At 36.3% G+C, this 26,717-nt stretch overlaps 5 protein-coding genes across 10 annotated transcripts; 1 reads left to right on the top strand and 4 right to left on the bottom strand.

The window, feature by feature from the left end:
• Positions 1-340: 340 nt before the first annotated feature.
• Positions 341-1,409, bottom strand: LOC100247204 (chaperone protein dnaJ 11, chloroplastic). The gene has a single exon (XM_002265808.5). It carries the CDS (start codon positions 1,145-1,147, stop codon positions 659-661), a length of 489 nt encoding a protein of 162 aa, XP_002265844.2. The 5' UTR covers positions 1,148-1,409; the 3' UTR covers positions 341-658.
• A 6,085-nt stretch (positions 1,410-7,494) lies between these two features.
• LOC104879151 (E3 ubiquitin-protein ligase Os03g0188200) lies at positions 7,495-8,924 on the bottom strand. Of its 2 annotated transcripts, none has more exons than XM_059736454.1 (2): positions 8,817-8,924; positions 7,495-8,180 (listed from the first exon to the last, which is right to left on the bottom strand). In XM_059736454.1, exon 2 carries the CDS (start codon positions 8,086-8,088, stop codon positions 7,696-7,698), a length of 393 nt encoding a protein of 130 aa, XP_059592437.1. In that variant the 5' UTR covers positions 8,089-8,180; positions 8,817-8,924; the 3' UTR covers positions 7,495-7,695. The 2 variants fall into 2 exon arrangements, with proteins under 2 accessions (XP_059592437.1, XP_059592438.1); XM_059736455.1 differs by having other exon boundaries at positions 7,495-8,096; positions 8,817-8,905.
• LOC100264349 (DNA-(apurinic or apyrimidinic site) endonuclease 2) lies at positions 8,750-14,712 on the bottom strand. Of its 5 annotated transcripts, XM_002265890.4 has the most exons (10): positions 14,465-14,692; positions 14,277-14,388; positions 13,847-14,074; positions 13,461-13,546; positions 12,393-12,508; positions 12,068-12,148; positions 11,621-11,821; positions 10,197-10,348; positions 9,387-10,108; positions 8,750-9,043 (listed from the first exon to the last, which is right to left on the bottom strand). In XM_002265890.4, the coding sequence occupies exons 1-10, from the start codon at positions 14,570-14,572 to the stop codon at positions 8,972-8,974; spliced, it is 1,878 nt and encodes a 625-aa protein (XP_002265926.1). In that variant the 5' UTR covers positions 14,573-14,692; the 3' UTR covers positions 8,750-8,971. The 5 variants fall into 5 exon arrangements, with proteins under 5 accessions (XP_002265926.1, XP_019074974.1, XP_010649028.1 ...); XM_019219429.2 differs by lacking the exon at positions 8,750-9,043 and having other exon boundaries at positions 9,193-10,108; positions 10,197-10,363; positions 14,465-14,712; XM_010650726.3 differs by lacking the exon at positions 8,750-9,043 and having other exon boundaries at positions 9,193-10,108; positions 14,465-14,702.
• Positions 14,713-14,801: 89 nt separating this feature from the next.
• On the top strand, positions 14,802-18,569 carry LOC100259173 (transcription factor bHLH121). The gene is made up of 5 exons (XM_002265924.4): positions 14,802-15,155; positions 15,725-15,846; positions 17,165-17,292; positions 17,385-17,855; positions 17,949-18,569. The coding sequence occupies exons 1-5, from the start codon at positions 15,046-15,048 to the stop codon at positions 18,099-18,101; spliced, it is 984 nt and encodes a 327-aa protein (XP_002265960.1). The 5' UTR covers positions 14,802-15,045; the 3' UTR covers positions 18,102-18,569.
• A 256-nt stretch (positions 18,570-18,825) lies between these two features.
• LOC100248850 (calcium-dependent protein kinase 28) lies at positions 18,826-25,165 on the bottom strand. The gene is made up of 12 exons (XM_002267063.5): positions 24,481-25,165; positions 23,257-23,387; positions 22,976-23,017; positions 22,656-22,767; positions 22,480-22,558; positions 22,180-22,349; positions 21,633-21,759; positions 21,270-21,385; positions 21,077-21,184; positions 20,862-20,924; positions 20,373-20,546; positions 18,826-19,393 (listed from the first exon to the last, which is right to left on the bottom strand). Exons 1-12 carry the CDS (start codon positions 24,868-24,870, stop codon positions 19,229-19,231), a joined length of 1,677 nt encoding a protein of 558 aa, XP_002267099.1. The 5' UTR covers positions 24,871-25,165; the 3' UTR covers positions 18,826-19,228.
• Between the last annotated feature and the right edge of the window lie 1,552 nt (positions 25,166-26,717).

The raw sequence follows: 26,717 nt of genomic DNA, 5'->3' as shown, positions 1-26,717 counted from the left end.
GATCCTGCACGGTAGCTATTTGCCACCACCAATTATTTTATATAAATAATCATTGAATTTAATATGAACACCGACTGGATTATTAGACCACCAAATTAATAACAAACATATTTTATTTTAATATGGTTGATCAGTTTATTCTTTTATGAACTTAGAAAAATAATTAATAATTAATAATATTAATTACTAAAATTACTCCTTCTAGGTAAGCAAATTAATTTTGATGAAGTGAACACAATAAAGGTTCAAAAATATTCACCAAAAAAGTGATAAACGGATTAAATCAGCATAAAATTCCGAAAGGAAATGAAAGAATTCTTCGAAATAGGAAAAAGGAAAATAATAGGAATAAAATTCTCTTTTTATGTAAACTGTTATTAAGAAGTAATATTATATTACAGTGGTTCATCTCGAAACTGGGCGTGTTACACGTTCATAAGCACCGTGGGAAAAATCATTACAGCCCTATGAGTCCTTATCAAGCCATGAACTAAATAATCGGCTTTGATTTCAACTGGGAAGCTTGGCGTTAGCGCTTCCTGTGTATTAGGCTTCTTCATTTTGTATGGACACCAAATTATGTACAAGCAAGCAATTTTCTGAGCTTCAATCTCTAGCAATCACTCACATAATCTTGATTAGTGACTAAATCAATTCCCTACCAGCACTGATCCGTTTCCCAATTTCGGCGAGTATAGCCGGAAAATCCGGACATCGTCGGAGAAGAAATGCCGGCGTAAGATTCGATCGGCTGTTGCCGCATAAAAAGCGACCTGTCATAATCGGCGCGTTTCTCAGGATCAGAGAGAGTCGAGTAAGCTGCGTGGATCCTCATGAACTCATCGGCTGACGAATCCTTCCGGCTGATCGCAGCAACATCAGGATGACAAACTCTAGCCAATTTCCGGTACGCCGACTTGATCTCTTGACTGGTGGCGCCCATACGGATGCCAAGGATCTCATAAAGAGAGGCGCACGACGCCGTTTCGGCGAGGCTCAGGTAAGAGGGCCTCGCTCTTTCAGTGGAGGTGTAAACGGCGGAAACACAGGGCTGACGGTAGCTGACACGCGGCGGCGCCGGAGAAAAAGCTCTGCCGGTGAAGCGAGGAGATGGCCGGAGAAATGAAGGAGAAGATGCAGAGAGCATTATACAGTGTGTTAAAAAGTTATGATGGGAGAGCGGCGGGGAGGTGGGTTGACTATATATAAACGAGAGAGTAAAGATTTAACCATGGTTAAGTTTATGGACTTAAAACTTAAAAACAGAAAATAGAGTACAAGTGCTTATCCGGTGGCACTGTCGGGTGCTGCTGTGCTGCTGAGTCAGCAAACTGCTTATCCATTTCCATAATTCCATCGCCGGTTTTAATTGCGAAATTGCAACGCGTCTGACGTGTCCGTTCGCCCATTTTCCACACTACCACGCGGGTACAGCTGTTTATTTATCCTTTTTCTGTCTTTTTTGGATTTATTAGATCTTCGAGTGAGTTTATAATAAGATTCAGTTTGTCAAATAGACAATTTATTCACTTAAAGGTATGCACCGACGTCCAGAATTGGGTCTCCGTGGGAACGCGGCCAAATTTTCCCTTCATGCATGACCTTGTACACACTGCCCATACAAGGCCAATTGTGCCGACAACAACGTGACCTGAACAAAATGTCATACAATAAATTTAATAAACATAATACGCTAATTATGCGATTGGCAAATATATTTAATTTCGAAGCCACTTGTTTCCATCATTGAATTCGAATTACCAAGTCAATACTCACCCCAATACCCTCGCATCAAACAAACAAAATTTCCACTTAATAAATTGACTTTTCTGATTAAGTTACGTAGCCAGCACTTGTGGGTGCAGGTTGCTTTCACCCATCACACTAATTGATAGCAATTTTCAGTAATTTTTCTGGCACAAATGGTATCATCTGAGTAGTCTAAAAATCTTTAATGTAAGGAGATGGTGGAGAAGGAAGAAGAAAAAACAAAAGCAAATAAAAGTGAAGTGTGAACCACCCATCCAAGTTGAAAAGACACTAACAAAGAGGTGATTCTGCTCAACTTTATATCACCACTCGTCTCTTCGACAGCTTTGTCCGCTTTATAATCTTTTTCTTCTAGAGGGATAAAAAGTCGTCTAGCGTGGCTGCGACTAGGCGGCAAGTTGATGGTGCAACCCCTCTTCACATGTGGAGTTTGTGTATAAGGTTAGACATTCAATGAATAGAATATATTAAACAGCTTTAGGGGCAACTAAGAGATTAAAAGTCTTTTCATTAAGACCACGGACTTTGAGACTTTGGGGTTCTTCACTTTAATTATTTGTGTGCCCGCACCGCAGCCCACCTGCTGGCTCCCCCCCTCAAAAAATCTCTTGTTTGGGTGATCTTTTTCGTTCTTGTGCGGGGCCAAAAAATTTGATCCTGTGATGTACAGCTCGATTGAACAGTGCTACTATCCACTTCTGGTCACAGACAAACAAGGCCTTTCGGATTGGACCTAGCCACCAAAGGAACAGTGATTTGCTATGCAAAAAATGAAGGATTTTTGGAACTAATTCTCTCGTGTGATTATATGCACCATGACCATATTGTGTAATCCACACATAGAAATATACAAGATTTTAATATAATTTGACCGATCCTATTTACATCCATGGATAAAAGAAACTGTTTCATTGTACTATAAAGAATATTACAATTGAATTATAACTTTGTTCCATTCATTGAATGTTTTTCTTACTTTTTTATATAATATATATATATATATATATATATATATATATTAATTAAAATTTTGAGATACTTTCATCATACCATTGACTATATATACTATCATTTTAGTTTGCTAATTAGAAAACTGTCTTTTGTGCATTCTTAACCGTAATTTGACTATCAAGAGGTGCCGGTAAAAGCTAGTATCATCAACATTTTCGTAACATTGAATAATGAACCATTGAAGGTCTAGGATGGCTTTAACATCATTGTCAAGATGATATCTTCCATGGCGCATTGTATGCCAATTGAATATATCTATTTGTACATACGGCCGCCTTGTCATTGGAAATGACGGTCATCTTCAACTTCATGTGGCTGTGGCTTATGACATGAAAGTGTCTTGTATATTATCATCTTGATGTAATACCATTTCCTAATTTAACCATTTTAGGGATTTAATTATCCTGCCAACCCATATCATGAAGGTCAGCAATAAGATCCTAATTTTTTTATTTTTTTATTTTAAAAAGAAGATTATCCAGACAATGATCATAATCGTCCCCATCACACCATTCAAGAGTCAAGAACATTACAATCTCGATTTCTTTTTACATTGTTCTTTGTATGTTCATCACACAAAATTAAGAATCTGCATTTAATAAATGCTTAGTAATATTTATATAATAAATAAAATAAAATGTGTATAAAATATTTTTCATCCCTAATTGGGCATAAATCACCCAAAATAAATAAAATAAAATAAAAAATCTTTAGTCGTCCTGAGGGAAGTGAATCACTGAATCTCTTTTCTGCTTTATACTTTTATTCACATTTCTGATTTTCAGAAATCTATCTCTGGCTCTGGCTATGTATCAAGTCGTTTTCAATGGAGTACTTGTCTTCTGTCACCACCTTCACCTCCATCTTGTTGCTTTTCTAAACCAATCTCTTTCATCGTCTCTGATCATTCGTCTTACGCCACTTGTTTATGGATATCTATCAAATAATAGTAATAATGCAAAGTTTGAAGAAGTTGCTGAAGCAAACAGACCTGGTAGTAATCCATGAAATCATTGAGTAAGAATTCAGGTTGTGTAGGCCCATTTCCATTTCCCCTTATGTCCTATTAGGCGTCGTGATTGCTCCAATAAGGCCAGACTAGTTTGGAGCCTGTAAATGTGGAAATTTTAAGTATTGATTGGTGTGGAGTGTAGAGTCTAGAGGGAATATGCATTTACAAATGGGGAATCTGGGTGCTGATTTTATAGCGGAGGGGGTAATTGATAGGCTGTGGGTTAACGATTTTAAGCTTGGGTTGGCTGCCCAACCTGGGGAGTTAACCCACTCATTTGTATACTGAGATCACATCCCTATCAGTCATTAGGCCCATTTCCCACCCAACCTGTGTCGGACGCCATGTGCATCAGCTCATGGACCATGACCTCCAATTAAAGCACCCCATCAGCGATGACTATTACAGCTCCAACCACCATGGCCACGCCCTGTTGCTGTCACTGTTTTTGCCCACAAAACCCTCCAGGGCCTCCACCCCTTCTCTCCTCCGGTCAATGTTGCTCAAGTGTACAGGTGTCCTTTCTTCATCGAAACTTAAGGGGAAAATCACCGTTTGGTTTTTCTTGCGACGAGTGAATCAGAAAGAGGCTCTCTTGGGGTTTTCACTTCTCAGTTTTCAACTTTCTGTCGCAACGACATCCAATACGATGTCGTTTTCCCTTGCTCAGGCATCACGAAGTGTGAGTTTGCACGTTCTCTCTTTCCTTTTCGTTTTCTGAATTTTCTCTTTGATGATGTTTGGTGTTGCTTTCCTTTCACCACTTCATCAAAATCACAACCATCATTTAGGAGTTTGTTTTTTTTTTTTTTTTTTCAAAGGTGATAATTATCCTAAAAGGTCACCAATTTTAATTAATCTACCAAAAATAGCATAAAAGGATCATTAGGATTCTATTGTACATCAATGGATCATATTATACTTATTATATAAATACATTAATATTATAATATAAAAATATTATAACTATGATGCATTACACATGATCAAATTTTAAAACCTTATTTTGTTATCATCAAAATTGAGATTAACCAAACCTTGGTTTCATAAAAAACACATTTCTAATATGAATACTTTATTACAAAATTTAGTTATAAAGCAAATGCAGTACACCTACAATATAATTATAATAAATTTACGATATACTACGATACAACATAATTTAAAATTTTATGATTTTTTTTTAAGAAAACGGACACTCATAATGTGTATTAATATTAATGCCAATGAGGTATAAAATAGTGTTTTTAATACTAATACTTTTATTATAAAGTTTAATTATGACACAAATACATTGTTCCTACTACACAAATTCAACCTACAGCACATATACACTAACATTCAAACATATCATGGCATTACCTAATTTAATATCTCATGAACTTTTTTACAAAATTAAGAGTCGTGGGTTATCATGTCATATTCTTTAGCATCCAGCAAATCCGTATTTTTCACTTGCGTTCTCATTCGATGGTGAGACACGTTTTTTATTGGTGGAAAACTTATTTTTAAAAAGTTAGAATCGTCACTTATTTTAGTTTATTTTTTAAAAGAGATTATCTATCGGGAAAGTACAATGATAAGTCGTAGCACTCCTTTAAATCATATATAGTGTCTACAATTGAGGAAATTATGGTAATTGATTAATAAAACATGAATACCAAGAAAAGTAAGATACAAGTGAACATACAACATGAGATTGGGTAAAAAATAAATTACTTGAATATACAAAAATGATATAAAAAAATTTCACCTTCCAATAATTTCCAAGATTTCAATTTATATAATCTAATTTTCATAGTTTCAACTTCTCAAATAATTTTTAATTCTAATTTCTTTCAAATTTAATTTCCATTCCAATTCTTCAATTTAATTTTCAAAACTTAAATTTTCAAATAATTTTAAAAAATTCCAATTTCTTTCGAATTTAATTTCCAAGTTTCCAATCCTTAAATTTAATTCTTAAGACTCCAATTTTCAAATAATCTTTGAGACTCCAATTTTTAATTAAATTTCAAAAATCCAATTTTCTCTCGAACAGTTTTAATTCCACTCTGATTTTCAAATAATCTTCTATTTTTCTTAATTTTACATAAGCAAGAATGATTTTATATATATATATATATATATATAATTTTAAAACAATAGAATTTGTGAGACTAATTCATGAAAGATAAATTGAGCTTTGGTGGAAGCCCAACATCAAAGAAGTTTTACTTACAATAAAAATGAACTTGAGTGAAATGTCATGTGTGCCATTGGTGATTTCATATTCTGTTTGATGATGCATTGTGATATATTTTACATTCATTCTTGTGCACTAACCTCATTTCATGATAGCACATTACTTGCTTGCTGCCAAGGTACATATCCGCTCTCACTCTGACCATTCTCCATGCTTTGTTTTGGTTCCCAATGTACGATCATCTTTTGGTATCAACGTTTAATTAATCAATTATCACGTGTGCTTCATTTTATTAGTCAATACCTATTTTTAGGGGCTTAAAAGGGTATTATGGTTTTTACCGTACCTTCCCAATAAGTAACCTGACCCCTGAGCCCCGTTTTGATTTTTCACAGACCATCTTTTTAGAATAAGGAGTCACATTTAAGGTTTTCTTTCTTATTTTGTTTACCATTTTAAAAATAATAATAATAAAACAAAATAAGTGGTGACTCCTAGTCATTTTTTAATTTTGAATTGAAAATGATTAAGAAAAACTATTAATTATTTGAAACATGAATTTGGAAGTTTTCTTTTTGTGCTAATCAACACCACCTTGGTTGAGAGGCATTGGCTTAACGGAAAGAATGTCAAACTTGGGAGCCAAAAGACAACAGGTGAAACTAACTACCCCTATCGGTGCACAACAAATCCACATCACCCAAGTATAGAAGAATTTGGTGTCCTACTTCCTTTTGAGAGTGACATATATCATCTTTGGAGGCAACCTAGGAGCCACTAGCATTATCCTTTGTAACTAACCCAAGACTATGTATTTTATAAATAGATGAATAGAAAAGAATAAAAAAAAATGGATAATTTGATCCGAAAAAACTGCCTATGCGGGAAGATGAACAAAAATTTAGGTAGTCCGTTTGGTCATGTTTTTTAAAACTTATTTTAAATTTTTTAAATTCTTTAACTTAGAAACAAATTTTAGAAAATATGATTAAATGGAGTAATATTTAAATTTTATTTTTTTTAAATTGATAAAATTTTAAAACAATATTTTGTTTTTAAAAATAAAAAAATAAATTATTTTTAAATCATACTACTAAACATAACAAAAAAAAGCATCTTTCATATTAAAAGTTGAAATACATCTCAAAACTCAAAACTTTAGTAACTTAGAACTAAGGAATTGATATTTATGGATAAGAGTTTTCTATTTTTAGTCTTCATTTATTTACAATTTTATTAATTCTTATTATTATTTAAGCTTTTTATTTGTGGGTAAGGTTTGGTTGACTCTGGTACAAAGTCACAACAACCACTCTCCACTTAGCTATAAAATTAGGTTCATAATTGTAGATAAGTTTATCCATTTGACTTTCTTATTTTTCTATGTTTTATAATATGGTTTTTAGATAAACATGTAAAAAGATTTTCTCCTTTAATTTCGTGTGGAATATATTTATGTCATTATTAATTCAAAAGGTGTATTCTAAAGTTCAATCTAAAAATTGATTGACAAGGGTTCAGAAAAAGACTATGTCAAAAAATTGACTTAGAAATAGCTAAAATGTAAAAAATAATCAAATAGGTTATTATGTATTGAAATACAAAGGCTCAAAGTCCATCCTTTTTGTTATGGATCATCGAGAATTTGAAATCGTCATCCCACTGCTTGGGAAGTTGAGGACCAACAATGCAGGTGGTGATGGGTTCTCAACTCCTATCAGCAATTCATCCACGCCGAACATGCGTCTCCGCCTACCGTCGGAGCCCTACAAATGGGACAATTCACCGACTTCACGGGCACCCACTGTTCGATGCAGTCCTTGTGGAACATGTGCTTACATCGAGGCAGAACACTCACGCGCTCCCCATTCTCGTACTCACACAAACATATGGCGCAGGCCTGTAACTCATACGACGTCGTAGCAGCGCACGAGGATGACGGTCCGGGGCCGTATATGTGCACTGGTATGGCAACCACATGCTCGCGGCGGCGTTGTCCCGACGAAGAAGCGGCCGATGCGGTTGAGCCATGATGTTGTGATTCGTCACCGTACCCTCGGAGCCTTCGGATTGTGCAACTGACGATGAAGGCACCGAAAACAAATGCCATGCCGAAGCCTGCGACGAAGGCGCATATGGTTGTGGTCAGGCTTCTATAAATTGACTCCTCCGATGATGACTCGAGAAGCCTGCGAATTTCATCTACCGCGGAAATCATGGTTGAGAGATGGAATAATGGTTGCAACTCCCTCACGGTACATCAGTCTTAAGAGTCTTGGGCGAGGCCAAATTCTAGATATTCCAAAAGGTTATCAGATTGAAAAAGGTGACGGAAAATCTAATTTTGGGAATTTAATCCTATCATTTTTCTTTTTTAAATTTTTTGTTTTTATTATTTTTAAAATATTCTTATAAATACTTAAAATGAAAAATAACATTTATATTTAAAATAAATTATTTTTTCAATAAAATATTAAAAAAATTAAATTCACAAATTTAACATTATTTTATCATTTTTAATCAATTGATTTTATCCAAACTCGTTTATAATAATATAATATTTATCTTTTTCTCCTCTTTTTCTTTTTCCGTATCATCTTTTTTCCTTCCTTTTCTTTTACCCTTTATGGTTCGGTGGGATGAGTCATGCCATAAAATCATTGGTGAAATTATTATTAATACAAAATTAAAAGAAATTATTATAAAAAAATCTTAGATTTTAATGATGATAATCCTGGTAAGTGTTGATGATGATAGATCGAGAAAGGATATAAAAACGGTAATACCTCTGACATCGTATTAAAGGAAAAATTAAATACGAGATATGAACAGGAATACCTTTTAGCAACACAATTTTCCCAGAATCTAATAATCTGCCTGCATCATCAAAGGGCTACTACTAGATCAAGGCTTAGTGGGGAATCGAGGGCTTCAGATCCGTTCAGCCAAAACTGTCAGAGACTGACCAGCCGGCAAATAATTAATCACCAGCGTCATCTGTGCCTAGATTTTGAAGCAGCCCACTTGAAGTAACCGCAATTTGTTTCAGGATTAGACGCTGGTCCCTGCCATTAAAAGGGTGAATCAGAAGTTTTTGTTAGTGTGTACATATTCATGACTTTCCTTCTGCACTCTACATGTATAGAAGAGCAACTCAAAGGAAGAAAAAGCCTAGAAATACCAGTTTTCATCACAATTCAACCCAAGAAAAGCCTTCATCTCTAAACATATCAATTTTTTTTCTTTTTTGGATAATAAAAATTACAAAAGATCTCTCCCTTTAGCTATCTTTATAATGTCAAAATATCTATATGTTTCAATATTAACAGAGCAGCTCAAGAAATACTCGTCAAGTGAGTAGAAAATATAAAAAGCATGCTGACATAAATATAAACACAAGCATAATACCTCAGCCCGAGCACAGACATAAAACCTGCGTCCATGATTTGGACCAGGTTTCTTAGCTAACCGAGAAACACAGGGTTCACCATGGCCCTTACAAAGAGGTATGCTGTTCTGCATGAGTTGTTGAATCCTTTGCCACTCCACTAAAGCTATATCATTTTTATCCCTTTGCGGGGAACTGCCGGAAATTACCACACCTTGTTCCTGATTGGATGCACTAACATCCAACTCCACCATCTTTGAACTCTTGCTTTCATCATCACCCATAGAAGTCTTGTTGGGGTTCTGATTAGACTTTGACTCATCTGCCTGATCAAGTGACGCATCAGCTGCAGCATTATCAACACCATCTTTAACGTTGGAACTTTTCTGGAAAAATGACTTCAGAGAGAGTTGGGAGCATTGACTTTGTCTTGCTTTTTTCTTTGTTACTGTGCCAGGCGTTGATTTTGTTTGCCTGATTATTGAGGCGGTTATAATTCTATTGGAAGAATCACTAATGGAACATATGGAGGGCCCATCCAGTCTTGGAATGACACCTTCTGATTGCAGATTTGAAGAAGACAGAAAGTCGCCTGAAGGCAGGTCAGATATACAGCAGTCTTGGGATGATCTTTTCAGAATCTCACTGCAACTTCTAGTTGTAATATTTTCATCTGAAAATGAACTTGATACCTCGAAGGTCTTTACTTGCTCAGCCTTTTGTCTTTTCATTAATACTGATGCTGCATAAAAACAGTGACTACGTGAAAATTTGAGAAGTGTATAAAAAGGAAGCAGATGCAAACAAAGAACAGGACAGAGACGTCACACCAATAGTTTGCTGGAACCCATGAACCGTAGGAACATATCTAGCAGACAAAGATGGAGTACTATGCTGCGCAACATCAGGGATATCCATTAAACTCATAAAAACAGGAGCATGATCAGAACCTTCTAGTTTGATGCTTCTCCCTCCTTTCCACCTGTTATTGGAGAAACTAAGTGAAGGTTACATCCAAGCCTTTCATATGAACGTGCAGAGCAATAAACATGCACATTGTATTCATGAAACCAGATCCTGAATAATTTGACGAAGAATAATGAGAAACTACCACTCAAGGATTCTAATTGCAGTGAAATGCCTGTATTTTCTATTCAACATGAACCACTATAACTCTAATGGAGAAAAGGTTTCTCTTTTGGTAGAGAAAGAATAAGAGGAAACCCAAACCAACCCCAGCCAAAATCACCCGTTAATATTCATTGGAGAGGGCATTTGGAAACACATGCCCATTAACCAAACAAAATTATATCCATATGTTTACTTACTTTTGGTTTGACCACAAAGAATATTAAGAAACAATAGCCATATCCTTAGTGTAGCAGAAGGCATGTAAGGCTTAAAATTTGAGGCAGAACTTTAGGGCTTGTTTGTAAAAACATTTTTCTGTTCTTTAGAATAGAAAAGAGTTTTCTAACTTAGAGCATATGTTTGACAAATTTTTTACAGGAAACATTTACTTTAGAATTTGTTCTGAAAATAAGGTGGTTTTAGTTGTTTTTTGTGGAGTGCTCTAAGCAACAATTGAAAATATGAAAAATACTTCAAGAACATTTGCATTATACATAAGTGTACAGTACTTTCATGGAGAATAAGCTAAGAAAACTATTTTTCATATTTGAGTTCCCAAATAGAATTTTGATCTTGAAAACAATTGAGAGTTGATTTTAAGAATTATTCTTAAAAACTACTTTTTGATAATTGTTTTTGAAAACAATACCAAACTGGCCCTTAATATCTCAAATCCCAATCAAGTCTTACACACACATTAAGAGTTATTTGCATATACCTCAAGTTCTTTTATCTTCCTTCATGTGTCCTTATTCTTAATTACTTTTTACCACACATCCAAGATTTGTATGCTCCATCTGGATTAAGGAAAGAATGTGCAAAAGGAGGGAAGTGCAGAAAGTTACATAAAAGTGGATTCCTTCCAAGATCTATTTTTGGCATTTTTCTTTCCATTCCCTCCATCTTTTTGATACTCAAATCAAACCTTGATACCTTATATCACACTTTTTCTTCTAACACAATGTCATTCTCAAGATAAGATTGTGCACGTACATGTTTGTGTATGGTAAGAGAAGAGATGTGTACAGAAAATTGTATACACAGGTGTATGTGCCTGTGCTATCTACTAAACAAATTTGTAAACCCTAGTATCAAATCATTATTCTATAAAATTACGTGGTACCTGGGTTTGTTTCCAGGCTTCCATCGCTTAAACTGAGTCAATATGTCACATTCTTTAACATGGCAAGTAACAAAGATACGATCTTGCAGGCAATGGTCTTGATGTAAGCATGACCCAGAACTGAGAATATGGTCAATTCTTGACCCATAATTGAATTCCTCTGCACCTGTGCTCGATGACCAGCATGTGTATGCTTCTCTTCTGTAGAAAAATCCAGATGGGAACACAAAAAGGTGATTGGTGAAGAGTTTTTAACCTTTGTAGAAATAATAAATATTACCCAAAATTCAAGTCATAGAGAACAAACAACAAATTTTAAATGCTACAGCTAATGAACCAATATTACAAGACGAGAGCTTCAAAATTAATTCAAGTGTTCAGTGTATAATATAAAAACAACGCTGGTGAAATCCAAATTGAATCTCAATCCAAGTATCAGCCAAAAACCTGTCAGGATGTTTTGCTCTAAAAACATCAAAGAAAGGGCCTCCACATTCCACTAGCATAGATCTAAACCATCTCCTGAACCTACAAGAAGATTCATATAGTAAATCAAATATGTGAGAAAATACTATTAGGTTTTGCCTGTCCTAAGCCATATTTAAATCAATTGTAAAATAGAATACACACACACATATATATATATAGACACACACACACACATATATATAAAACAACTCCAAACATAGACACATTTGTGTAGGTGTATGGTTGGGGGAAGTTAGGGTTGAGGGTGGTAAAGGCACTACATAGAAATTTGCCAGCAACTTACTCATTCTTCTCAAAATCTGGTCCAGCATCACAGCGATCTATAGCAGCAGGAGCAATATTAAGATCACCAACAACAAATATCCTCCTCCCCTGCTGCTGGAGAGTCTCCCATCTTTTCTACAACAAAGCTTACCGATATCAATCACAGAGTATGAAGATGAATTATTATAACAAGACCCTCCGTGATGCTACAAAGGCAGCTAAAATGCACTTTCTTCATTTCCACAAAAACAGATGGCCATTCAATCAATGACTGACTACAGAAACAGGACATGCATCATTATTTAGAGGGAATATTATGTTTCCAATACAGTACTTATACATGTATGACTTACATATTTAAAAACAATGGAAGTGATCAAAAGTTAATAGATAAAAGCATAAGAGACTCTAAAAAGAAAGAGAGAGAGAGAGAGATGGTCATTAATTGTAGCAGATAAAAGGATTCTTAAAAGGAAGAGATGTGGTGTCAAAACTTAATGTCCTGAAGATAAAAAAAAGTTTCAACTAGAAGATAAAGGTTTCAAGTACAAAGAAAAGACAGATAACTTTGGATGCATATTTTGTGAAAGAGTTGAATTAAGAAAATAAAAATTGTAAATAATTACTCAATACTATATTATAAATTTTTGTTTGCTAATTTTTATGTACTTTATCAATTATTAAATCTAAATTTCCTTGAACCCTTAAGAATTTCTAAAAAATTATTATCTTATGCATTTGGCTAGGTCATTAATTTATCGACCATTTACTTATCAAGGTTTACTGTACTAAGTACTAACATTCTAGTGATTCATGCAACACCAAAAAAGAAGACAAATCCCAAGAAATTGCAATCCCTTAGATAATACAAATTTTCCAGAGTTAGCTACAAGTGCATTTAGGCACATGAGAGGCACATCATCAATTTGAAATGCTCACACAAGAAGTAAAGATATAACACAATTATTCATGCATAAACTTTTTAGTAAGTACAAATAATAACACCCAAAAACAAGATTTTACACAGAATAAAACTCTCAAATTTCACCGCCCATTATCTCAAATATGAGGAAGAATATTAGGCTACCTGTAATATCTGGAAAAAAGTGTGCTTAAACTGAATCCTTTCTGTATCCTCAGAGTCAGCTCGGGGCCCATATATATTGAAAAGAACTGGCCAATTCCCATAATCAGCTCCATTGAAAATTTACATACAAACTTAAAGATTAAGCCTTCTCAAACATGAAAACTTGAAACAACACCTGCAATACGGAAAATCATAGAGGAAACAAAAATCCAACTTCGAATCTGATATACCTTGGTTGACAGTAACACTAAGAATCAAGGCTTCAACAATCTATGTAGGCAATTACTTAAGATAGTGAAATTTAATCCCACGAACTATAATACAATATCCTATTTCGTGGTGCCTCCAGTATGATGCTTAATTGATCAATATCATGTTTAACTCACCAAAATGACCATGATCCGTGATAATGCAACGGCCCTCACTGTCAACCTTGAGAAGCTCATCTTTGGCAAACTCTTCAAGACCTTCTGCTTTTACAGGGATTTCATCCTTTCCAGTTCCAAACCCTCCAGACTTTTCAAGGAGGCCGGTGAAGCCTTCTTCTGCTGCAATTGGCAACGCCACTTCAGTGCTCGAAAATGCTGACTTCACACGGCAAAATGTTGCAACACCTACATAAATAAAGGATTAAAAATCCCGAGGATTCAAATAATTCCCCCAATACATAGACTCCTGCAAGCTAATTACAAATAACGGAATGAAACTTATAAGATAAAGCGACCATTGGATCCCAACTGGTGATGATAATCAAATGATACCGGTTTATGAGTAATGTGCACAAATTCTGGTCGAATCATTTTCACAAACACTTACCGGAGTAGCCCACCCGACCTTTGCTGTTCGTGCGGGTGCAAGAAAAGAAGGATTCGTATCCATCCGCCATCACCACATCTGCCGTCAGTTCATGCCTCGATAGCTTCGTCTCCTGCATTCGAAAACGATATAATTGATCCAAAACATGAATTTATAGAGTATCAATACAGAGAAAGAAATCGGAGCACCTGAACGCAGATGATGTCGGCGTCGAGGGAACTGAGAAATTTGAGGAGAGAGCCGAACTGAGAGATGCGTGGCCTTAGGCCATTCACGTTATAAGTCACTATCTTCATGGCACCATGAGCTCGCCGGAGATTGAACGTTACTCCTCCGATCACCGACGGACCAAGGTAGGGCTGCGAGGTATTCCCCTGAGATAAAGAGACAGAACTCGAAGCGACGTCGTTTAAAAGGGGTATTTAGACGACGTCGTTTCAGAATTGTCAAACACTTCCATCGTTTTCCCTTTACATCCCCAAAGTTTTGAATTATTACGCTCAATTCCGTGACTTGATTTAATTATCACGCTGACAAACCGGAGGCAACCCGTCAGGGGGAGGTTTCTGGTACAACAGCTACACCGTAGACCCGCGCCAAATTTGGCGTGGTCCCCACAAGGGTGAAATCCGAATGGATAAGAAACCACGTGGAGGGCACAACAATTGATCCAGATTGGCGCTGCCTCTCGTGGAGAGCACGAGGTGTTGAATGTCAGCGATGAAAGCCGCAGGAAACTCAGAAACCCTAGAATTGAGGTGAGAGAGTTATGATGGATCAGTGGAAAGCTGATGATTTCACGCAATCAGTTGCACCAGAGTTAGCCCCTTCCAATCCTCTTTCGTTGCCCTCCTCCAATAATCGCTTGCCGGAAGCCAGGTTTGATGATTTTTCTGATTTTGCCCTCTGAATTTTTCAGATTGTATTTGATGGAATGTATGGGATGAGGATGGATTTTTCACCCTCGCAAGTTCATGGTCATGAACGTTGATTCGACATTTGTTAAGTAGAATAATCCGAACAGAGAGTCAGGAGATTAGGTTGGATTTTAGGAATTACAAGTGCTCAAGTGAAGAATGTTAGTGAATTTTGATTTTACATGGGTAACGTGAGCATTATGACGGGACTAGAGAGACTAGAAGCTTGTCCAAGAGCCAGTTTGTGTCTGTAGCTTTATTCTTATTACATTGGATGTTTGTGTTGACATTTATGAAATGTAACTTTGTTGTGTTTGGGACATAGTTTAATTAGAATTTGGAAGTTCTACATTTTCTTCGAAAAAAGGCAAAAAGAAAACCCCAGCAAATTGTAACCCTACTTGGGTTTGCAATTTTTGTGTTTTTTTAGTGGATTAGGAAGAATAATTTGCTATTTCTTTACTATGCCGCTTAATGCTTTTCCGTGTTTTTTTTTTTGGTTTTTTAAATCTCTTTATTTGGGGTTTGCAGACAAAGAACTGAAGTGGAAGCAAAGGATTCAATTGCAGCAAGAAAAGTTCAGAAGGCAGACCGTGAAAAGTTAAGGAGGGACAGACTGAATGAGCATTTTCTTGAGTTGGGAAACACATTAGGTAACTGCTCCATACTGTAATTAGACTCACCAGTGACCTAGGGGAGGAAGCTCTCTGTTTGAATGTAAGGGTTGGATTGGGCTCTTTATGAAGGATATTGAGATGTTGGTTTCATTTGATTGAGATGTTTGTGCCATTTTAAGCATGAAACATATACATATGTAAAGGTTCTCATGCAATTATGAGATGATAAATATGGTCTTACCCTAAGGAGGAGCAATGCAATTTGAAGTTGGGAAGACATAAGGCCAATTGATTATTTATCTTACAAATACAAGGGAGGTAAACAGTTCAAAAATTCATGTTAACTTCAGACTGGTTCAACAAGAAAGCAGATGTAGGAATAATACTTAATGATCACATGTACTCTTTCTTATTGGTGTTTGAATGAGTAAAGCTTTTTTGTTACAATCTTGTGCTGATGCGCTATTGTGTCATTTTTTTTATTACCCTTAGACGGTGGTTTAAAAGAGTGCATCCTGACTATTGTGTTTCTCCAGAACAGCAATTCAAACTCTGCTCTAAGATTGCATTGAGCCCTTTTTCTTCCTTTTAATGCGTTTATTATAATGCTTTTGGTTCTGTTCCCAGTTCCACTTTGTCTCCTGACACTTGGTGGTGTTGCAGTCTTGGGTTTAACCATAAGGAAGAGAGGTTGCAACTTTTTCTTAGAATCTCTTCAAATTCAACTTCCTTCTGCTTTACAGTTTCCTTTATGTCAACCATGTTTGGCTTTAGATCTCTAGTTGCCCTCATGGGTTAGTAGCTTGGCCATCATCACCTTTTATTATCTTGTCTGAATTATATATTATTCTGCTAAATGTGACTAGCTGATCATCACCTGAGAAAATTCCCTGATTTCCAGGATCCATTTTTTCAAGTCCCTGTCATTCTCTTCAAATTGTCTTGTTTTTTCTGATCCTAATAGGTTCTTTAAACTAGTTAGTTTTGTTCATTTCCTTGACCATAGAAATTTCAAGTAAAGATCCATTCATCTTGTATTATGGACTGTGTTTACAGTCATTGTGAACATTATCAATGTGCATAAGTGCATCTGCCTTATTTGGTACCACCAATTTATGATTGATAACTAAGAGATGTAAACCAGGTGTCTGTTTATTGTGTTCATTTTATTCAGAGCTTGTGTTTGCTTATCTGTTGTCAGATCATCCCTCCAGCACTTGCTAGATCATTTGTTTGGCCTACGAAACATGAGTATTATCATTGTACAGTTGTGTTCCTCAACTGTTGCTATTCATAATCCTTCCTTAGAAAGTTTAAAGTGCTTTTATTTAACTAACAGAAAGTTCAAATGCAGACCCAGATAGGCCCAAGAATGACAAGGCAACCATCCTTGCAGATACAATTCAAATGCTGAAGGATTTGACTGCTGAAGTCAACAGACTAAAAGTTGAGTGTGCTGCACTTTCTGAAGAATCTCGTGAGGTGGTATTTCTTTAATGTTTTTTCCCAATTTTATTGGCCCATTTGGTCACCTGCCTCATCAGTTGCTAATGTTCTCTTTTTATTACAATCAGCTAGTGCAGGAGAAGAATGAACTAAGAGAAGAAAAGGTAGCTCTAAAGTCTGATATTGACAATCTTAATGTTCAATATCAGCAAAGGCTCAGGGTCATGTTTCCATGGGCTCCAATCGATCCTTCTGTTGTCATGGGTCCTTCACCCTATTCTTATCCAGTTCCTGTGCCTGTTCCTTCTGGTCCAATTCCCATGCATCCATCTCTACAGCCATTTCCTTTCTTTGGAAATCAGAATCCTAGTGGAATCCCCAATCCCTGTTCAACTTTTATTCCATATCAAACTCCTGCTAATCCTCCTACTGAAGTTCCATCTGCCCAATATGCATCTGCTTCTCATGTGTCAAGCAAACCAGATTCCAAAAGCAAGTCATCAGATCGTGAAAGGAGCAGCAACACTGAAAAATGCGATGAATCTAATGATGTGGCAACAGACCTTGAACTAAAGACACCTGGATCATCATCACAACAGGTTAGATTTCGCTTGATCTGTAACAGGAACCCATTGCAGAAACTCCAAGCACATTAAAGATAGAAAATATAACTGAATTTTGTGTTTGTGCAGGATTTGCTGACAGGGGAAAAGAAGGGCAAACAATCACAAAGGAAGGAAAGAAGTGCTACAGATGGAAGCTGTTCAAGCAAGTATTCTTCTTCTCAAGCTCTCCAGGACAGCTCCTCCAACAGTGTGGGTGACCTCCCAAAATCTGATAAGTAATTTCTGGTTGAATGTGCCATGGACCATCTCCAACTGCTAACCTCTCAAGGTAGCATTTGATTTGTTGTGACAAACTGGTACTAGCACTCTGGATTTGGGTACAACTGCCCTAAATTCCAATGTCCCTCCTAATGGGGTCTCTACTATAGAAGAGAGGAGATTGTTGTGCTACTAAGGGATAAAAGGGAAATACGTTGCTACTTGGTTTATCTTGGCATCAAGGAGGACTAGGGCAGATGGTGTTCCCCGTTTTGATTGGAACTGAATAGAAACAAAATATCTTCAGTCTGCCTTCACCCCCCTATAAGGTTGAGAGACTGCTAGTTGAAAATTACAATAGTTGGTCAGGTTGGATTCATCCATTTGTAAATTATGTATGTCGAAGGTGCCCAGCTCTCTAACACGTAAAACTTATCAGTTGTAAATTTCTTGGTTCAGTTGACAATGCCCACGGTCGTTTACCTCTCATGAATTTTCCCACTTGGGTTACCGAGGTGTTGGTTTTCTGTTTTTACTCTCCGAGCCTGGAAAAAAGGACAAAACAAAACAAGTAGGAAGGCTTTCTTCTGTTCAGAAACCATTTGGCCATTTGACAACTTTTAAAATCAATCCAGATACCTTATTTTCAGTTCCGTCAACAAGCCCAAATCAAATAATGGGGATTATTATGCCAATTTTGCTCGGATAAGCTGGGTTTGAGATCAGAATATGGAAGTACATAAAATGAATTCTAATACAACAAATTTTCTTTAATAATTTATTTAGTCACACGTTTAACATTTTGTAGGGCACAAGCAAATAACCCCTGACGGTAAGAAGGATGTACACTAGTGTAAACATTTTAAGCCATCGTGGTAGAGGAGCCACATGCATGGAAGTGGAAGTCATACCAACTCATAAACACCCTTTGTGTTCTTGAGGCCTTTGCGGATTCCCATCAGTGATTACTTGAGTTTCCAAACAGGCTCTTCAGGATTGTTATCAAGACAGACGCAGATAAGGGCACATACAGGATCGATTACAATTTTCAAATGACGTAAATCTGAGAAAACAAACCACAAAAGTGCACTCTCCCACCTCTATTCGCCCCTTTCTTCTCTCCCAACCTTAAAAAAACCCACTAACATCTAAATTTTCCGAGGATTCCGAAAACCAGATGAGCTAGGTACTTGTCGCGAACTAATACTTGCTGTTCTTAGAAGCCTTCGGAATTCTGCCAAGCTTATCCTCCCATCTTTGTCAATATCAGCTTCCTCTAGCAGTGGGTCAATTGAGCCTCTTAAGCCCGTGTGCTACACAGCAAAAATGAAGCAATCTCTGGTCAGGCCGTGTCTTTATGTCAAAAAATAATAAGATCACAAAAACCAAGCACATGAAGCTGTCTACAGGAAAAACACAAGATGGGGTTTCACCCCAGGGAAAACGGGCCAGCAATCACTCACCAGCTCCCAGCTAGTAAAGTTTTCATATTGCCAAAACAGGATGACAGGACTACTATAACACTTCCAAGCATTATTTAGCACATCAAATATACTGATGAGTGACTGACATCCCATATCAAGTGTTCAACTATTTAAGTATCTGGGTTTTGATTCTTCCATTTTCAAGTGAAGATATCCTAGTCAATAAATATTTATAGATCATACTGAAAATATATGTAAATATGATAAAAATAGTACCAGGAAAGTCTATAGAGGAAAACCTATATATTCTAATGTCGTTGGCATGAACCTATAATTCACGTATGGTATGCTTTGATAGGGATACATTATTAATAGTAGTTTATATGTAGTCTGTCTTTGACCAAAACAAGTCAACCAAAAACCTGAAACCCAGGTAGACTGATCGGTGCCCATGGTCCAATTGAATGATGCAATCCAGGTTCCAAAAGTCCAGCATGATTTGAAAGCAAAGCATATAACCTTTTTGCTTAGCTTTCATGGCCTATTTCTTTGCAAGATTTAATGGGCATAGATTTTCACTGGCACGGGAGAACAGAATTATTGGGATATCACTCCCACAAAAATAATGGCTTAGAAAACTACTAACACCAAAATCTCACCACAAATTTCTTATTTTTTACAAGAAACAATTGTTAAAATCATGTGGTGGATCGTTAGTGGCTGGATCTCAGCCAAAATCTGGACCTTGTCTCTTGTGTTCAGCCAATCAGAATGTACTAATTACTAAAAAAGGAATTAAACCCTTGAACAGTGTGAGTGCAGGATTGGGCTGGGTGGTTGGAGATTCAATATAAGGTATAAAACTCACCAGTTTAAGTTCCTCTGGGGTTATGAACCCATCCCTATCCACATCAAATTTGTCAAAAGCAGCCTGTGACCGCTGTCGCCACTTATCAGAGTCATGTTCCTCCAATTGATGCACGTGTAGAGTGGCTGCAACAAACTCGGTAAAATCCACAAGCCCATCTGTATTGCTGTCAATCTGCCTCAGGCAAATGGTAGCTCCCATTAGGATACCAGACCATAGAAAGGAAAAAATATCCACAACATAAAGAGGGAAGTAGGGTGATGAACATTTGTCAAGTTGCCAAATGTGGAGTAGGGTGTTCCAGAAATGTTGGTTTCTCTAGGAGTTCTAAATAACGCTAATGATCACCCTCCAATGATTCTTCCTTTTTTTTTTCTAGTGGGGGAAAATGGAGAAAACTCTATAACATTATAGATGAAAATTGCAAGGATGAAATGAATAATCAACTGACCAACTGGAAGTTTCTTTTTCTGGAAAATATATACTTACTGCTTGAAGAATCTCTAAAACTCGTGATTCCTTCATCTTCCAAGGAAGATCTTTAGCAAGGGCCTGTATAGGAAACATCTCTGTTATGAAAAAATGGAAAAAGAAGTCCCTGTTCATATGAAACTGACATTTGTTCAAGGATGGATATTAAATTGTAGAGTTGCAACATCCTAGGCTTGAGAAACAAAAGTAGAATTAGAAAGAAAAAAAAAAACCTGTCTCATTTCTTCAAGGCTAATAGAGCCATTTTTATCCACATCGATAGCATCAAATTGATCCCTAAGATCAGCCAGTTCCTCATCATCAAGCGTGCTCGCCAATGCCTATAGCAGGAGACATCATTTTTTGACCAGTAATGAAAACAATTATGTATATTCTGCCACAAAGATCTCACAAAGAAAACCATACCCTTAAAGCAAACTGTTTCAAGTGACTGTACTTGACAAATTCACGCATGTTGGACAGAACAGAAATATCAATCGGAATCTCAGAGGCATCTCCTCCTTCTCTAACCCATGGATGTGCTGAAAAAGTTATTCCCAGTCAGGATGCTAAATCAAACACAGAAGGCAAAAAACATAGAGGCAAACCATAACAGTCCAACATAGATCACATATAATAACCATAATGAAAGAACTTTGAAAGAAAGCAGCCTTGATAAAAACTTCAGTAACCAACACAAGAAGTATTTTGTTAAGACACATGTTCCAATTTCCAGTAGACTGTAATAATCATCATTTATATTCTCCAGGAGAAGAACTGGATACTCACATAGGGCCTGAGCAGCAGTAAGTCTTGCCCGAGGGTCTTTCACTAGTAACTTCTTTACAAAATCTTTAGCACCATTGCTTATGGTTGGCCATGGTTTGCGGCGAAAATCAGGCTTGTTCTTAAGGACCTGGATGTTAGGCAGACCAATAAGCATACTCAGGAAGAGAAAAAATACAAGCACAACAGAACATCCAATATAGAGGGGGAAAAACACTCAAGAAAGATTTCATCGACGAACGTAACATGGCTCAGGAAATGAATGGAGAAAATGGAAACAAAAAACCTTTGTAATGGTGCTGGTCTAATTTTCCTTTCATACAAAATGTACCGAAGCTAAAAGTTTGAGCGTAAATAGTGAAAGATAATTGTTGGCTGAAAAAAGAGGTAATTTTGTGAACAAATTAACATGTGAGGCAAAGATTGGTACAAGCCTATAATGTACATGCAACTTTATACCAAATTAAAGAAAAAGTAAAACAACCAGTATTAGTCCCAGGGAAAACAGGAAAAAAGATAGTCAGTATCCAAAATTAAGAATGCACCGCACCTCCTTGAAAATTCCATCCTCAGTCTTATCCCAGAAGGGGCGCTTCCCACAGAGCAAAATGTAGGTAATGACACCAATACTCCAGACATCTGATTCAGGTCCCGATTTCCGTCTCAATACTTCAGGAGCAACATAGTAGGCACTACCAACAATATCTTGAAACTTCTTCCCTGTGTTTATTCATATTCAGTTTTTCCAATTCAAAAGCTAGAAGCATATGTTGTAATTGTTTGAACAACAGAAACCCATGAAAATATGGATTTCAAAGTCCATATATTGAGAAGGCGAAATTTCACTTACCAGGCTTTATGAAGTCTGATAGACCAAAATCCGTGGCCTTCAAAGGCGAGTCCTCTTTGGTTGACTTGAAAAGAAAATTCTACATGCGATAAAAAAATGTAAGGGAAGCACCATTAGGCATAATGGCTACAAATTAAAGCCAAAATTTTGATGTGTGCCAGCAAACTTCATTATACCTCTGGTTTCATGTCACGGTGTACCAGACCATGTAAATGACACTCAGCTGCAACTTTGAGCATCTGCCTTACAACTTTTGCTGCATCTTTCTCACTATAACGGCTATCCTTCCTGATCAAAGAAACAAAGCAAAGATAAGTAACACTGTATTAAATAATAATGTCCTAAAGATAACTGTATAATAGAATGACAATTCTGCTGTTATTGAGAAGAACTATAATCAAAATTTAGCCACAAAGATGTGGCCAAAGATGCACCACAGAGAATCCATTTTACCCCAGGAACAATAAAATTATATCCAAGAGTTGAAGATTCTTACTTGGCCAATATCCGATCCAACAATTCACCACCCTCACATAACCTAATAAGAGATATTAAGAAACCACATTCAGGAAAATGTTGGTAGTGATATAACAGACAATAATTTTGTGAAAAAAAAAAAAAGGATAAGTAGACAGAAGAGAGAAATAAATGTACTGCCAATACAGAGAATTAACAAAAGAATAGATAAATTAATAGCACACAAAGCAATCAAATGAATGGCACAGACAATTAGCCAAAGAACGATTTTAGTAAGAAGCTTCAAATCACAAAACATACTCCATAACTATATAGACATAAGAATCATCCTCAAATGCATTATGGAACTGAACCACATTCTCATGGCCGGTAAGCGCTTCTAATATTTTGACCTCTCGCTTAACGTCTTCAACAGCAATAGGAAGAATCATCTGCCATCAAATAAAACCATTTGCTGTAAACATGATAACAACAAAAATGCATAGAAATGTCAAAAAATTGAACAGAAACTAAACAAAACATTCTTTGCCCCATTTTAAAGATTTCATATCTTTATCATATCAATAACCCATATCAATTATAATGATAGAACTAAAGATTCCTTAACGGGATATATTTTGAGGATACTAAACAGGAGGTGAAGATATCAAGGAACAAATTTGGAAATTTCTTTCTCAGTTACAATTAATTGTTCTGTATGTGATTAACAAATTCATGTTCATCAGAGAAACCCAAGAGAAGAAAAACATGAAATTAAAATATATAAATAAATAAGTTAAAAAAAATAAAAAAATAAAAAACCCAAGCACAAAACAAGGGAGCTCCTTAAAATCTCGAGAAATATCGAGTCTTGTACCCATTGTTGACATCTGAGAACCTATATTTGACTACCAGTGTCTGTGCTGTTATCGGAATTGTCTGCTGTCTCCAACATACAAGGAATCCCCATATGGCTATTATATTGAGATCTAGGCCACGAACCCTATGAGATCCAGTAAGGCCTACTGAAGAAACAGTTCTCAAAATGCAGGAGAATTGGATAAAAACAAGCACAGTACATCCTCCATCAGCTCAGCAGGTGTCTAAATTAAAACCAAATTTCCAGAAATATAACTTGAACCAAACAGGAACACTGGAACAGTGTATCATTTAAAATTTGGGAAAAACAGAAAAAACCACCCAACCGAAGTGATCTACACACCAATTTTGAAGAAAGGTTACCTGACTATGAAGTTTGATTAGCGAAAGAAAATTATATGTACATGGAAAGCAAATTACCCTTCAAAGATTAAGCGATCAAGATCAGTTCCATTATGACAAAATCCTAATATTTTCCCTCCCCAATTGACTAGAGAAGACCTCAATGAAACCAAATCACCCGATAAAAAGGAAAATTTTCTGATTAACCCATTTTATCATCAAATTCAGGCTATAAAGTTCACAAAATCTCCAACGAAGTCAACCGAAAAATACAAAACCCAATTGGATGAAGAAGATGAAGAAGAAAAAGGAACCAAACCAGACCTTATTCTTCTCAATTCTCTTAACCGCAACTCGATCCCCATTAGCCTTATCGGTGGCGACATACGTATACCCAAATTGGCCGTGGCCCAACAACTTGCCGATGGTGTAGCGAGCATCAAAATCCTTCGCGTACCCAAAATCGGTGCGCTTCCCACAAGGGATAATCCCAGTCCCCCTCCTCCCATTGGCCCTATCCTTGACCTTCTGCGGCTGAGGATTCCTGTGTTGTTGATTTGACCGATTCCTGTCTCCCTCCTGCGGCTTCTTCTGCTGATTCTTATTGCTAGTCTTGGAGCTCCCTCTAGGGCGGGTATTCTTGGTGGCTGCGGCGTTTGCGGTGGTGTTGCTGTTGGAGCTTCTGACTTTGGTGGCGGAGAGGCACGCCCCCATGTTTTCCCTCAAAGATTTTCACAGATCAAAACCATCCAAAATTTCAATAAATACTAGCTCACCACCATAACACATACCCAGAAGAGAGATAACAATGAGATCATGTGAGGAAAGTCTACAGCAGATGAGAGGAAGAAGAGAAGAAGGTGATGGTGGTCTGGTGGTGGTCAAAAGAGACTTTTGAAGATTGAGAGAGAGAGAAGGAGAGAGAGAGGGGGAGGAAGGGGGGTTCAAAAGCTCCCCGCTATATTTTTTTTTGGACGGAAATTATTAAAGAGGACAATTTTTTTTCTTTTTCCAAATTTAAGTCCAAGATCACACCCCTTATTATTTTTAGTTAAAAACCTGGAAAATCCTCCCTTCTTCGTCACTTCGTTGATTCCCTCCATTATCATTCTTGTAAATCAAATATTCTTAAATTTCGCTAAATATCTTTAAAAATAATATTTTTAAAATTACTTTTCTAAACATATTAATTTGAAAATGCCAAAATGTGTTTCACTCGTGTGGAAAAATTACAATATTTTAATATTTTAATGTGTCGGAAGAGTCATGCGATACGGCTCGTGTTTTTACTTTTACTTGTACGATTTGAAAACGTGGAAGGCACACATTATCTTCGAGGCAGTATGTAGCTACGTTTTGCTATATACGGGTAACAAAAAAATCCTCTCAAGAAAGAAAGACATGTTTTAAAACTGTTTTTAAAATTTGCTTTTTAAAAATAATTTATAACTATTTAAAAAGAAAAGCATTTTTTTCAAAATTGTTTTCTAAAACAAATTTTGCTGCTGTCGGGTTTTCACACCTGGTCAATCTCACTAAAAATGAAAAGTATCCAATGACTTTTATTGCCTCTCTTTAGGCATGTGCGAAATTCCACAACAAGAATAGTTTTTTTTTTTTTTTTAAAAAAAAAAAAATTGTCGGAAAGTCCCCATAATTTTCCCTTCCAGTTCTTATTAATGATTCCGTTCTAATCCTTGTTTGATCAACCCAGAAATCGAGGCACCAAGGAATTGGGTGATACGCTGATTTTTATTTTTCATGCATTGTCCACGTGGAGAAAATGGATCATTGGGCTTATGATGAATATTTTCAAAAGCACCAATCAAATTTCAAAATGCTTTCATTTCAGCTTTTCGGCTTTTGATTTTGAAAAGTAGATGGATATCGGCACCCCCTTGCCCAATGGGAACTGGCTTTAGTAGTAGGATGTCTATACTTTCAAATCTTGGGTTGGTTCTAATTTCTAAGAGTGTTGGCGTAAATAATTAAATTATCTGTGGATATTTCAACTGATATGATATTGGGATAAGGAGCCTCAATGTGGACGGAGGATGTAGAGGGAACGGGCGGGCCGGTCATGTTCCACCCCTTTCCGTAGGTAAAACGAAATAATATTGGTCGAAGTATTCATTATTCAATTTCCCAATGCAACTAGTACATGGACTTTTTAGATTTTGATGTGGAAAGCTCATTCAATCTTCTACAATATCACCCAAATATGATACCCATTTGAACTTCCTAACTCCGCTATTGATTATTACACGTTCAATTTGGGCATTTGTTAGTGATAAGAATGAGATGAGTTTTTCGGATATTTGTTTAACATTTAATGGGATGGGTTTATAATTAAAATAAGTAAGTTAGGAATAAGTTAGGGCTTTTGAAATTTTTTTTCAAACGGGAGATGGATTTAAGACAAGTTCAAGTATTATTTTGTCTCGTCTTTTTTATTCTAATTATACATATTTCTTTCTTCAAACCATAAAAAACATCTTTATCCTTTACGACATTAAGTTATGCAATTGTGTCATTTTCTTTTAAAAGTTTTCCTCTCTTAT

This window comes from Vitis vinifera, chromosome 4 (assembly GCF_030704535.1).
Source record: "Vitis vinifera cultivar Pinot Noir 40024 chromosome 4, ASM3070453v1".
Lineage (NCBI taxonomy): Eukaryota > Viridiplantae > Streptophyta > Magnoliopsida > Vitales > Vitaceae > Vitis > Vitis vinifera.
Note: the sequence above shows the minus strand (reverse complement) of the source record. Positions and strands in the feature narration are given on the sequence as shown.

Coding starts and splice junctions, on each gene's coding strand:
- LOC100247204 (XM_002265808.5), bottom strand. CDS start 1,147: ATGCTCTCTGCATCTTCTCCTTCATTTCTCCGGCCATCTCCTCGCTTC.
- LOC104879151 (XM_059736454.1), bottom strand. CDS start 8,088: ATGGCATTTGTTTTCGGTGCCTTCATCGTCAGTTGCACAATCCGAAGG.
- LOC100264349 (XM_019219429.2), bottom strand. CDS start 14,572: ATGAAGATAGTGACTTATAACGTGAATGGCCTAAGGCCACGCATCTCT. Junction 13,547..13,846: donor CACGGATCATGGTCATTTTG/GTGAGTTAAACA, acceptor GGAATTGGCCAG/TTCTTTTCAATATATATGGG. Junction 12,509..13,460: donor CTTTTTTCCAGATATTACAG/GTAGCCTAATAT, acceptor GCTTTGTTGTAG/AAAAGATGGGAGACTCTCCA.
- LOC100259173 (XM_002265924.4), top strand. CDS start 15,046: ATGATGGATCAGTGGAAAGCTGATGATTTCACGCAATCAGTTGCACCA. Junction 15,847..17,164: donor TGAGTTGGGAAACACATTAG/GTAACTGCTCCA, acceptor GTTCAAATGCAG/ACCCAGATAGGCCCAAGAAT. Junction 17,293..17,384: donor TTTCTGAAGAATCTCGTGAG/GTGGTATTTCTT, acceptor TATTACAATCAG/CTAGTGCAGGAGAAGAATGA.
- LOC100248850 (XM_002267063.5), bottom strand. CDS start 24,870: ATGGGGGCGTGCCTCTCCGCCACCAAAGTCAGAAGCTCCAACAGCAAC. Junction 23,388..24,480: donor AGAGAATTGAGAAGAATAAG/GTCTGGTTTGGT, acceptor ATTTGATGGCAG/ATGATTCTTCCTATTGCTGT. Junction 21,386..21,632: donor TACTGCTGCTCAGGCCCTAT/GTGAGTATCCAG, acceptor TAACTTTTTCAG/CACATCCATGGGTTAGAGAA.